At 48.7% G+C, this 12,313-nt stretch overlaps 1 protein-coding gene and 1 long non-coding RNA gene across 3 annotated transcripts; both read right to left on the bottom strand.

The window, feature by feature from the left end:
- Positions 1-3,650: 3,650 nt before the first annotated feature.
- ZC3H10 (zinc finger CCCH-type containing 10) lies at positions 3,651-8,966 on the bottom strand. Its single transcript, XM_059403385.1, has 3 exons — positions 8,891-8,966; positions 8,053-8,116; positions 3,651-6,613 (listed from the first exon to the last, which is right to left on the bottom strand). Exon 3 carries the CDS (start codon positions 6,556-6,558, stop codon positions 5,251-5,253), a length of 1,308 nt encoding a protein of 435 aa, XP_059259368.1. The 5' UTR covers positions 6,559-6,613; positions 8,053-8,116; positions 8,891-8,966; the 3' UTR covers positions 3,651-5,250.
- Positions 8,967-9,421: 455 nt separating this feature from the next.
- On the bottom strand, positions 9,422-11,208 carry LOC132020778 (uncharacterized). Of its 2 annotated transcripts, XR_009405079.1 has the most exons (5): positions 11,194-11,208; positions 10,604-10,737; positions 10,465-10,489; positions 10,054-10,076; positions 9,422-9,771 (listed from the first exon to the last, which is right to left on the bottom strand). It is a non-coding gene; the product is annotated as an uncharacterized LOC132020778 (long non-coding RNA). The 2 variants fall into 2 exon arrangements; XR_009405078.1 differs by lacking the exons at positions 10,604-10,737; positions 11,194-11,208 and having other exon boundaries at positions 10,465-10,593.
- Positions 11,209-12,313: the final 1,105 nt, after the last annotated feature.

Here is a 12,313-nt window from a genome sequence, read left to right as displayed (position 1 = left end):
CCACCCAGGCGCCCCCGACCCTGGCTATCTTGTCCCGTCCTCTACTTTGTGCAGTGCAAAGACAGCAGCTAGAAAAAAAACTGGAAAATACGAGAATTACAGAGTTGAGATTATCCAGCCTTCAGGGAAGAGGAGAGAGAGATAGCATGACTAGGAAGTGAGGCTTTATTATTATTATTATTTTTTAGAACTCTCCAAGACGTAGTTATTTCTATCATAGAAGACAAATTAAATTGGCTTGGAAAAGGTGGGGGGAGGGGGGCGCCTCAGCTGCAACGGGTTTGATTACATTTTCCAAGAATTTTCTGACCCTGAGGAACTGCTAGAACATTAAAATGAGAAAACAAGAGTAATGAGACAATTCTGTTTCTTATTTGCCTGAGTTAGAAGGAAAAGTTCGGAATACAGTCAGATGGAGAACTACTGCAATTCCATGTTGTGCTGTGTAAGTTTAAGAAGGGAGAAGTGCAGGTTATACTGATAACTACTGTTACTAGTTAACTGCACTTACCAGTGTTGTCCAGGGACTTAGAAACTAAACTGGAAGCCCAGGAGGGAAGAGTTGGTCATAAAACAATTATCTTTTAATGCACTCTGTGTGGGGCTTGTGTTTCTGTTTGGTGCAGCAGGGGAAGTAGGGTTGATTGGTGGAGAGTCCAGATCTGCAGCTGATAAATATTATCTGCTTCTGCAGGGCACAGATTTCATCAGACTGTTTCACTGTTCAAAACCTAGCCCTGATCAGCCGTACCCCCTTACCCCCTTAATCTTAAATTTTCCCCACTTCCCCTTTTCTACTTCCCTGAGGCTAACAGTATCTAGAGCGCTTCCTTCAGTGTGCAGAACTACATAGGGAACAGCTTTCTATCCTCTGTGTACATCTTCCCTGTTCTCAGAGGTAAACAGGTGGGAAGGAGCTCATCGAGTTTGGAAGAGGTAAGGGTGACCTGCTCATCAACTGATGAAGCAGAACTACAGCAGGAAAATGAAGGAGCCTCCTTAGAGGGAAACCTCTCTGTAAACTTAAATGTGTCAAGTACTAGAGTAGAAGGAGCAGGTCACTTCACTAGGGGTGGAGAGCACCACCAATGGGGTTTCTTTTCCAAGCTTCTCCACTTTCTCACCCTATCTCGATCATCAGACCCTTCTACTAAAGATGGTCTCTGGAAGACAAAAGCCCATCCTCAGGAAGAGCTCTTCCCAGCTGGGGCCCAGCAGCCACAGGATCAGCAGCTGCAATGCAGGGACCAGAAGTAAACAGGGTGGGTCCCTGCCCGGAGACAATTCTGCTGTCCAGGTGCCACCTGGTGGCGATAAGCAGTAAATAAGTAATGGGGGGCAGGGAGCATGGCCGTTATATTAGAGAAGTAAGTGAGGAAAACGCTGAAACTTCCTGGATTTGCAATCTGCATCTGTATGGAAACTTCGTTTATGTTCTAGGGGAAGCAGAGGGTTACACGTGGTAACCTAGTCTTTGCTCTCTCCTCAAGATGGGACAACGAGATTTGAGGAAATTTCCTCTATTATTCCTCAAAAGTTACTGCAAAGTAGTTCTATCGTTAGAATTTTCTGTCAAGTCTGGAGTCAAGACTCCTTGAATAAACTCCTGGCTCCAAACCTTACTAGTTGCAGAATCCTGGGTAGCTGACTCTCAGTATGCCTGCTCTCTCCTCTACAAAACAGGTTCGAGAATACTACCCACTGTCGGTGAGACGATGCACGTGAAGTGTTAGCACAGTGCCTTGGCTTATATTATTAAGTACATAACTAGTCTTCTGGAACTCCGTTTATCTCTTGTGCAGCAAGACAGGAAATTTTGGGGAGGTCTTCAAATATTTGAAGATGTCTATTAGGTCTTCCCTCAGTCTTTTCCCTTTTTTCCCCCTGCTACCTCACTGGTTTATCAATGGGCCTCTTTAAAAATTACATTTAGAACACAGGGACGCCTGGGTGGCTCAGTTGGTTAAGCAGCTGCCTTCGGCTCAGGTCATGATCCCAGCGTCCAGGGATCGAGTCCCATATCCGGCTCCTTGCTCCGCAGGGAGCCTGCTTCTCCGTCTGACTCTGCCTTCCACTCTGTCTGCCTGTGCTCGCTCTCGCTCGCTCTCTCTGACAAATAAATAAAATCTTTAAAAAAAAAAAAAAAAAGAACACAGAATATTTAGGAGTGGTGCTACTCAGGCATGGTAGAACTGCTCTATTTACAATGCATTACTCCAGTTCTGTTACCCTTATGGAGCTCCTCAAGAGGTGCCTAGAATATAGCAGACTCTTAATATATATGAATCGCCTACTAGAAGGACTGAGAAGGACTTGTTTTTGTAATCAGCTGGAAGTACTGTGCTGTTTTCATGTGAATTACTGCGAATACAGTTCTCTGCATTTCTTCCTTGGGTGGGCTCAAGCAATTTTTTAGGGGGAGGGTGAATCCAAATGATCCAGACTGATCTCTTGGATTAATTCAGTGAATCCACGTTACAGCACTTTCAGGAGTACTTGGTACTTCCTTGTGTTACTGTTGATAATAGGGCTTCTTGTATTTTTACACAAGTTTTTCTTTCCTTTCTTTTTTTAAAAACAGAACATAGCTCTTGGGTATATCACTAGAGACTAGAGGACTAGAGGTTTCTCTAACAAAATGCACTAATCAACATTTACTAGGCATAGATGTTGAGTTTTGACTCCACCAAACTCGACTATTAACTGAGTCATGATTATTCTCTTATCCACAATGACTTAGGTGAGAAGCAGGACAGCAGCCCTGCCATCTGGGAACTGGCTTGGCACGACAGGGCTTCGGATCTGTTAGTGGCTGAGCTGGGGTCACTGCTGGGAAATGGTGTTCTCCTACTGGACACAATCTCACAAAACACCAATGTCACACAAAGGAACTCAGTGACTGTGATGAAGTGAAGCAAAAAGCAAGATCGTATTTCACAATTGTTTAAATACGAAATATGGTCAGTGTGCAAATCATGAAATAGCAACCATCCTCCTTTCCCAGCTAATGAGTGACTGCTGCTTTGTCACCAACTTCAGCTTCACTCTAGTCTGCCCTTCTCCTGGATAAGATAAAGATACCCAATCACAGGGGTGCCTGGGTGGCTCAGTGGGTTAAAGCCTCTGCCTTTGGCTCAGGTGGTGATTCCAGGGTCATGCCCCGCATCGGGCTCTCTGCTCAGCAGGGAACCTGCTTCCTCCTCTCTCTCTGCCTGCCCCTCTGCCTACTTGTGATCTGTCAAATAAATAAATAAAATCCTTAAAAAAAAAAAAAAAAGATACCCAATCACAGAAGTGTCCCTGCTTCCCTGATAGCACCCAATCCAGAGTGAAGCCCCACTCCCTTGAACCTTTCCCCAAATCACTCAACCAAAGTCCAAGTCCTCAAAGTCCTCTCTAATGGCCCCTTGCTAGGACACACCATGGATCCCATGTGCCATGTTTTCTCCACTACTCCAGTGAGCATTAACCCCAGCTTATTTGGCTATAGGTGTATTCCTGGTGGCCTTTAGCTGGTCTTATGTTAATAAAGAACATACAATGTCTACAGTTTCCCAACTACCTCTTTAGAGATACTCAGCAAAAAGAAAACAGTCAGGATTTGGCTGGGATGAACTCATGTTGGTATCTATGATCACATTTGTCTCTAAATGTTTATAAACCATCTCTTTTAATAATCCAGAATTGTGCCAAAAAAAAAAAATCAACATTAAGCTTATCAACGTGTGGTTTCTAAAGTCCACAAACAGTATTTCAGTATTTGACCACTTTTAGTCTTTAGGCCATTTTTCTTTTTCTTTTTTTATGACCAACCTTGACTTAGCCCACTATCTCCAACCCCAGGTGTAACCTGAGTGATCAACCAGACAAGAAAGCAAGAGGTAGCAGGAGATACAATGGGGGAAGCACAACTCAGGATCACTTTCTCTACCCCAAATCCACTGTCCCATCAGACACCTGAGTTGTTTCCCCTACATCAACCATGAGCTCAGGAGGAACTGAGGATTGGCTATGGGGGTCCCTGGCCTTACTGACTCTTAAAAATGGATTTAAAACCTCTGTGGTTCTTTTTGGAGGCAGCGGGAAGAGATGAACACCGAGGCTCGTGTCCCCAGAAGAACTTTCCTTTTCCTAGCACCTCCCAAGCCTTAAAGGCTTAAGGCATTGTAACTGAGGAAGGGATGGGGGATATTAACTGCCATCAACAACTCAGAGAGCAACTGCCACCTGCCATACTGTTTGAATAAGGAAAGGATCTGTCAATACATAGCCCATTGCCATTTCCCAGCACAGCCACCCTCCTTAGTACCTGCCCCCCTAAATGACCCCAGGAGCCCTGGTTACTAAGGTATCCTGGGAGTAGTACATGCAGATAGAAACCAGAAACAGATGGGACTATTTTTAAACTAGACTGGGTGGCTCCAGTGTTTTTACCCCACAAAGCCCCATTTGGTCTTATTCTGGGTCTCTACCCTTCACCTGACCTCAGTCAAACCTTACCCAAACTATGTGAGGGTGGGGGGTCTTTATCCCATTTTGGCATGAGATCTATTTACCGCTCCTATCTTCCATACAGAATATCTAAGCAAGTTTTCACTGCCTCCATTTGTTAAAAATAATTATTTTTTTATTTCTTTGGAAAGTGGTGGGCCCTGCCCTATGGATTTCCAGGCCAAGCCAAGGTAAGAAAAGCTCCCCTTGTCTCTGGGCTGGAGTACTATGGTCCCCACCTTCCCATGGGCCCAGGAACAGTTCCTGTATTGTCCCAACTCCGCTAGGCCTCCAATTGTCTAAAGGCTCCGATCAGGCCTTCTCTCCTGGCCACCCGCTTCCCAATCTTTCCTGGCTTTCCCTCTAGGCAGGGTTTTTTGTTTTTTGTTTTCTTACAAAGCCAGTGCTGAAACCTGTGCTATGCAGAAGAGAGGACAAGACCAGGATGTCCCCATCTTCCCATCAGGGGACATACAGCCCCTCGGTCAGTCCTTCCTCTCTGCTGGCTTCAGTTTGCATTCCTACGCAAGGCCCCCTCTGTGAGGCTTGAAGGAAGATGGACAAGAGGACCCTCATAAAAGGGAGGTGAGAGAAAACAGACCAGCCCAATCCCTTCTCAAAAAGCAAACTCCTTGTAGTCTCTCATCCTAGTTCTTAAGTGAGCCCTTCAGACAGGGCCTGGGAGGGCTAGGCGAGCGGGTAAGGGCCCCTCGACCGCAGCCCTGGGAGGCTATACCCCGGGAGTGTCCATTAGCCCCCTCAGTGTGGCATGGCTGTGATACGCATGCTCTGGGAAGCGATGGGGTAAGTCACCATGGGAGTGGTGGTGTGGCTCATCGTGATTCCCGCCAAGGGCTGGGCCATCGATACAGCCACAGGGGCCACAGGAGCCACAGATACAGCCACGGGAGCCATGGAGACAGGTGGGGGTGCCATCCCCTGGGCAATTGTTTGAGCCAGAGCAGCCGACAATGGCGTGATCTCTGGGTTCAAGTGTGGGGGTGGGGGTGGTGGAGCAGCAGGAGGTGCAGCATTAGTTGGGGGAGCAGCTGGAGCTCCAGTGGGGGCCACCAGTTCTTGCTGGGATACAGGGCGAGGCTGTAGAGCCTGGCTGCTGAGAGTAGTGTGAGTCTGGGCAATGCCATGGTTAAAAGTGGCAACAGTGCCCACGGTGGGGGCCAGAGTCTGCTCCGTCGCTGGTGCAGTAGAGCTCAGGGTCATGACCTTGGCCTGATTGCGGAACTGGGCATTTTGTTCCAGCAGTACCTCATTGGTGGCCAGCAGGTTGCTGACCTGCTTCTTTAGCTCCTCCACCCGCTTCCTGAGCATGGCATTCTCCTCCTCCAGCAGCCTGCACTCCACGCCTCTCGGTGCAGCCAGACTATATTCATAGGATTCAAAATGGGGGCCATCTGGGGGGCAGCATCCACCTCGCCGGCGCTTGGGGCCTGGCTCGTGGTCCTCAAAGCCCCTGTCAGGGAGGTCGTAGATATCATAGAGGTCATGACGTCGTCCTGGGGGTACCGGGCCTGCTGAGCCACCGCCACTGCTGCCTCCTCCACCCCGAGCGTCAAACTCAAAATCCCGTTGCAGGTGGCGGAACTTGCACTTGGCTCCTCTCTGGCAGTCACCCTTGAGAAAGTCACGGCAGATAGGGACCTCCTCCTTGCCATTGGGCAGGTCAGCCGGTGAAAGGCCCAAGCCCGCTGCCACTTTCTGCCTCAGCCGAGGGGGAAGCTCTCCTGTCTTCTTATAACCATCCTCATCCTCCTTGGAGCCATGGATGAATCGGCAGTTTGGACGGCTACACTCCTTGTTCTGGAAGTCATGGCAGAAGATGAACTCATTTTTGCTCACCCCCAAGTTGGATACCTCACTCATGTCTGGATGACGATAGCGGCAACGCTTGCCTCGCTTGCACACATTCCTTAGGAAGTCTCTACAGATGGCATCTGAGCTGGCCCCGCCACTGCCTGCCCCTGCCCCACTGGCCTCCTCACTGCCACCGCCTCCAGGGCCTCCATTGCTGCTCCCAGTGCCGTTGGCATAGCTGTCCCGGTCAGGCATCCTGGTCCCCCCCAACTCAGGGCTTTCTTCTTTTTCTTGCCACCCTTGGTGACCACTAGGAAAGAGGAGAACCGTGTCAAACAGGAATCTTCCAGAGAGGCCACATTCTTCCCAGCTATAGAGCAGGCAGTCCAGCAAAAAGCAGGCCAGAGGGGCAATGGCTTTGAAGGTGGAAAATCTAAGGGATGAGAATTCTGGCTGGACTGGCTGGCTTGTCAGAAGTCCCGCCCAGGCCCTTGTGCACCTGGTCTGGTTCAGAATGATTCACACTAGCCTGGCTAATGGGGTGGGGAGGGAGGGAGCTGGGGTGAAGCCACCTCATCCCACCAATGATGTTAGGCCAAAGAGGGGGCAAGGAGAAAAGAGTGTTGGGTTTTATTTCCCCTTCCGAGCTGACCTTATTAAAGTTGAGGAAGTGAAATTAAAACTGCTGTCTCAGTGTCTCAATAGGTTAGGAGGAGACTGGGAAGTGGCCAAGATGGGTTGGTGAGCTTACTAGGGCTCTGGATAATGGGGCACTGCAGACAAAACTTCTTTTAACCCCTCTTTTACATGAGGGCACTGTGAAGTATCAGATCTCTACACCCCAGGAAGTCCTAAGAGACTGGTGTCACCAGCTTGAGGGCAGTCCCTAAATCTATCATTTTTTAGTATTCCCTCCCAGCTCACCACTGTTCTCAATCCATGTGGTCACCCCCCTCTACTCCATTTCAGGGTAAGAGTTCTACAGCTGGAATCTCCGCTTCTAGACCCCCAAAGGACAAAACCATCTGCGGTAAGACCAAGGTGGGAGGAAGGAGTTAATTTCACAAGAACCAGTGACCTTTCTTTTCCATTCTACACACCCCTTTCATTCCCCATTAGATCCCACTGACATCAAACCACACCATTCCTCACCCCATAAAGATCCTCTTTATTTATAGACTCTATAAAAGCTTTTTAAGTCTCCTCTTTCCCAAGAGAGCTCTGGAATGTCAGTCCACTGCCCTGGTTCGAGCCCTCCCCTCTCCCCACCCCCAAAAAGACTAGGAGTCCCTGCCACCACGTGTCTGACCTCATAAGCCTTTCTAAGGCAGTGATCAGGCTCCCCCTGCTGTTCAAATAGGAAAACTTCATACTGTTTCCACTTGAGTATAAGGAAATCTTTACTGGTTTCTTTGGTCTTCATCTCCCCCCAACCACCTTTTCCATTGCCTTGACTTTGCCTTTAAACCTTCCTAAAATAAACCAACCAGATCAGAGACCAGAATTACAGGTAAATCTGTAAAAGAAGAGGGATCCTCTTCCTCCAAAAGGATGTAGTCCCCAAATCGAAACAACCAAGGAAAAAAGAAGGATATTAAGGAAGAATCAAACTTTTACTAAAAGTGAAAGGACCTGGTAAAAAAATAAACAACATCTCTCTGAGTCTGAACCATGCTGCAGCTCCCACCAGAGGCTGATAATCAGATATAATACTCCTCCCCACCCAACTCTCCCAGGATAGTTCAATACCTGAGGTAGCTCAGGTGAAGTCCGGGGCTCCTGTGGTTCTCCACCTCCACATCACTGCTGGGTTCTGAACAGGAATAAAAAACGAGAGACTTGGGTGGGAGAAGGGGTAAGAACAGAGAACTATAAGACGTTAAAATAAAGAAGTTTGACAAAATGGCAAGAGCTCTGGACACTTCCAAGGTTTCCTGCGAGTTCAAGCTGAACTTCACCTGTCAAAGGGAGAAGTTGTCAGTAAGAAGAATAAGACAGAACTAATCTGGAGAGCCTAGGAGAATGGGTTGGAAAACCAGCCCTGGGTGACCAAAGGGTGAGAGGTGCCCTGCCTCAAGATGAAGGAAGATGTGGGGATCAGAGCCCGGCCTAGGCTTGAAGTTAATTCACTATGAATGGGGAGCCGTGGGAGGGCAGCAACTGACAGTGCAATGGGATGGCTGATTAGACTTGGAGACGGTGATTATGACGCTTCCCCCCCAGAGTTTGGGGGGAAAGTCCTAGGAGTTTCCCACAGCAAGTCTTCTAGTTTGCCAGGTTCTGTGCAGTGCGACCGGCGCTCAGCCGTGAACCAGACGAAGAAGACATTAAGGAAGCATAAGTGAAGCGGGAAGGGGGGACTCCAGGTGACATCAAGCTGCGGGGATGGGCAGGGCTGTGACGTCACGAAGCTGGCGTTTGCTCGCGAAGCAGGGTCAGTCAGAAAAAGGGTTCGGCCCTGGGGCGTGAGAAAGAAACAGCTCGGTCCTGGGGGGCCTTGTGTAGCCCGGTCGAGCCCAGCTGCTGGGCCAGCCCCGACTCCTCCCCTCCGGGCGCGGCCTCCACCTAAGTCTCCCGCCTCCCTCACCTGCCGCCGCCGCCGTAGTTGCTGCTGCCGCCTGCCGGTCCTGTAGCTTCGACAAAGAGCCGCCTACCCTATCGCCCTTCCGCTTCCTGCGGAAGAAATGACGCTCTAGCTACAGACCCGGAACTACTCTATGGTACGCAAAGTACTTGTGCGGCTAGCGACTAGCCGCAGGAAGTTCCCAGCAAGCTTTGCGTGTCACCATAGCAACCCAACCCAGCAGCACAGTAAGACCCCCAAAGCGGTAACTTAGTAACCGAGGTTCTGACAAGAGTTGGGGAGGGATCGTCGTTTGCCCCTGACTTGGTCGCGAAGCAGGTTGAAACCCGTCCCCTTGCGTGTACTACCCTAATACGGGAAGGGCCACCCAGTTATGTAGCTCCGAGAGCCGTGGGGCCGGTTGGCCAGGGCCGGATTCACAACCCGGCTGTAGCCCATGTGGCGTGACACTCTACAGCACAGGGTATTCAAGATCTGCTCCAGTGATCCAGAACCCCAGCCAATGGAACCATAAAAACCACGTATCAGACAAAACCATTTTTTTCCTTCAGCTAAGACAGCAGAAGAGATGATTTATTGTACACGTGTTACATTCAGCCACAAATGAAAACAGTCCCGAAAAGTCACAGGTCCAGGGCAAAGGGCCAAAAGAGTCGGTTTTGGTATGAACAAGGCGGGTCTCTCAAAGGTGGTAGCTGCGATCAGACGGCGATGGATGGTCTAGATTCATTGAATCAAGCTCGAGAGTAGGCATGCAGCCCAACAATTGGTAACAGCGTCCCTGGCCTCTGGCTTTCCATATTTCTGCTTCTGTGGCTCCACCGGTGCACAAGCTAGCGGTTTACTTGGACCTCTGCCTCATCTTTCTTCTTTTACGCTTCAGCCTGAAAAGTAGACACGGAAATACATCTCCTGCCCACAAACCCAAATTCAGTCTTTCCTTCCCATCCTAAAAATGTGCATCAGATACCTGGGGTAGCAAAACAAACGAGCACTTCGGTCCTACCATCTTTATTGTGTTCAATCCCGTACTAGTAAAGTCAATACTTAGAATTGTTTTTCACCTAAGTTCTTTTATATTTCTAAACCAAATACTCCTCCCACGTCTTGTCCAAGGCACGCTACACTTCCCTTTTCCTGTTTCGGACGGTCAAGTCTTAACATACCTGCGCATTCGCTTCTTCCTCCACTGGCAATCGATCATAACCAGACGCAGTGAATAAAACAAGAGATTAGCTTTAGTACAGGTCTAGGCAGGGGTGTGAAGGACATTATTTAAAACCTGGCGGGTTCCTAAGTAGGAGAGCTTAGTCGCAGTAACCCTATCAATTTGGACTTCCACTCTCACCTGCGGATATAAACCTGAATCTTGCGTGCGCTTTTCTACTCCCGCCCCCTCTACCCACAGTACTTACTGCCCTCCTCTGCTTCTCCCCAATTATTTTTCCTCCCCTACTAGCTCTTGGGCACCCTTGAGAACCCAGCGGCTCGGAACCATGGCGGACTTCTCTTGCCTGGCTATCCCTCCACCCATCACCCACCGCTACTGCCTCAGCTTACTGCCAGGAACTGCTTACCTTGGCTCTCATGGTGCAGAGGTTTCTACAGGTAAAGAGAAAAAGGGTACAGTTAGTTTGCTGTAATGATGGCAAATGTAGAGATCAGATGTTAATGGATTGTGCACGGAATGCCAACACAGGAACAGACAACACTTACCCAAGAAGATGGCGCTAAGGCCGAGAGAGCGGCGGCGGCCCGCCTCCAGCTATTTAACGGAGAGCTGTGTCGTCACTTCCGCTGTTTAGATCTTCCTTCGAGGGGCGGGGCTGCCGAAGTAGAGTAACAGTGGCCTTTCAGGTGCCGGATTAAGTGATTGCGTTAGCAGTTCTCTTGGAAACATTTTATTTGCGTTACAAAATTCCCCTCGCCCAGTTTTATTGTGAGGACATTGTATTATTTCAACATGAGCACATATTTCCAATATGGGACCGAGACGTGCGGACGAGCATACGATAGCGACTTCCGCCTTCCCCCTCACTGCTTCATGGGAGTTAGAGTTTCGCGGGATACCCTCCATTTTATTATGGATAGGTGCGGAGTCTACAAAAATTCCCAATTTGTTTTACTGGTGTGTTTTCTAAATTGCTTTAGGGAGATTCTATCACGGAACTTACGAAGGTCCTAAGATTACTTGGGAGGATGTAAAGTGGGGAGTCGAGAAAGCCTTCATACTACAAAAAGAGACCTTTGTCATTTAGATCAACGCTTTTTCCTTGTCAACTCCGTAAGGTCTTTCCCCACAATACCTGAGGCTGAATGTCACAAGGTTCCTGGGCACAATGCATCTTGTTCAGAAAATACTTCCGTGACTTTCCCTCTACCTCGGGGTGAAGATCAAATCAATGGACAGAGGAAGCTAGATCAGCTGTCTTCTCTAGAGTGAGAATGTTTGCTGTTAGAGAACTTCCAGTCACAAGGTATGGTCAGGTCAAAAGCACTCGGAAAACGTACCCATAGTTTTTGCTGTAGGGAAACTTGACTTAGGAAGGATGAAAAAGAACCCCATACCATACAGACTTCATCTTTTTTCTTTGTAAGATTTTATTTATCGGGCTGCCTGGGTGGCTCAGTCGTTGAGTGTCTGCCTTCAGCTCAGACCATGATCCTGGGGTCCTGGAATCGAACCCTGCATCAGGCTCCTCTCTCAGCGGTGAGCCTGTTTCTCCCTCTCCCACTCCCCCTGCTTGTGTTCCCTCTCTCGCTCTAATAAATTAAAAAAAAAAAAAAACCCAAAGATTAGGGGTACCTGGGTGGCTCAGTTGGTTAAGCCTCTGCCTTCAGCTCGGGTCTTGATCTCAGGGTCGTGGGGTTGAGCCCCCCCAATCAGGCTCTCTGCTCAGCGGGGAGCCTGCTCCCCCCCCATCCCACCCCACCCGCCTGCCTGCCTCTCTGCCTACTTGTGGTCTCTGTCTGTCAAATAAATAAATAAAATCTTTAAATATATTAAGAAAACCCCCAAAGATTTTGTCAAAGAGAGAAACAGACGGAACACAAGCAGGGGGAGTGGGGCAGAGAGAGCAGAGAACCTGGTGCGGGACTCCATTCCAGGACACCAGGATCCTGGCCTGAGCTGAAGGCAGACGCTCAAGGACTGAGCCACCCAGGAGCCCCCCACCCCCACCTTACTTCTATAGTAAGAGACTGTAAGGCTGTTTGTGATCATCTTTTTTCCATAATTTCCCTTTATAATTTATACAGTAACACCTCACCTTTTTAACTCTGGAAAAAAACGTTTCTTGTTTTTAACACTTAGGGCTCATGTTCCAAGATTTTAAGTAGTTCTAGTATTGTCACCATCAGAATATGAAAAATTGTGCTTGCTTCGGCAGCACATATACAGATGATGAAAAATTTTTGAGAATAAAA

Source organism: Mustela nigripes, chromosome 6, assembly GCF_022355385.1.
Source record: "Mustela nigripes isolate SB6536 chromosome 6, MUSNIG.SB6536, whole genome shotgun sequence".
Lineage (NCBI taxonomy): Eukaryota > Metazoa > Chordata > Mammalia > Carnivora > Mustelidae > Mustela > Mustela nigripes.
This window is presented reverse-complemented; position numbering and strand designations above follow the sequence as displayed.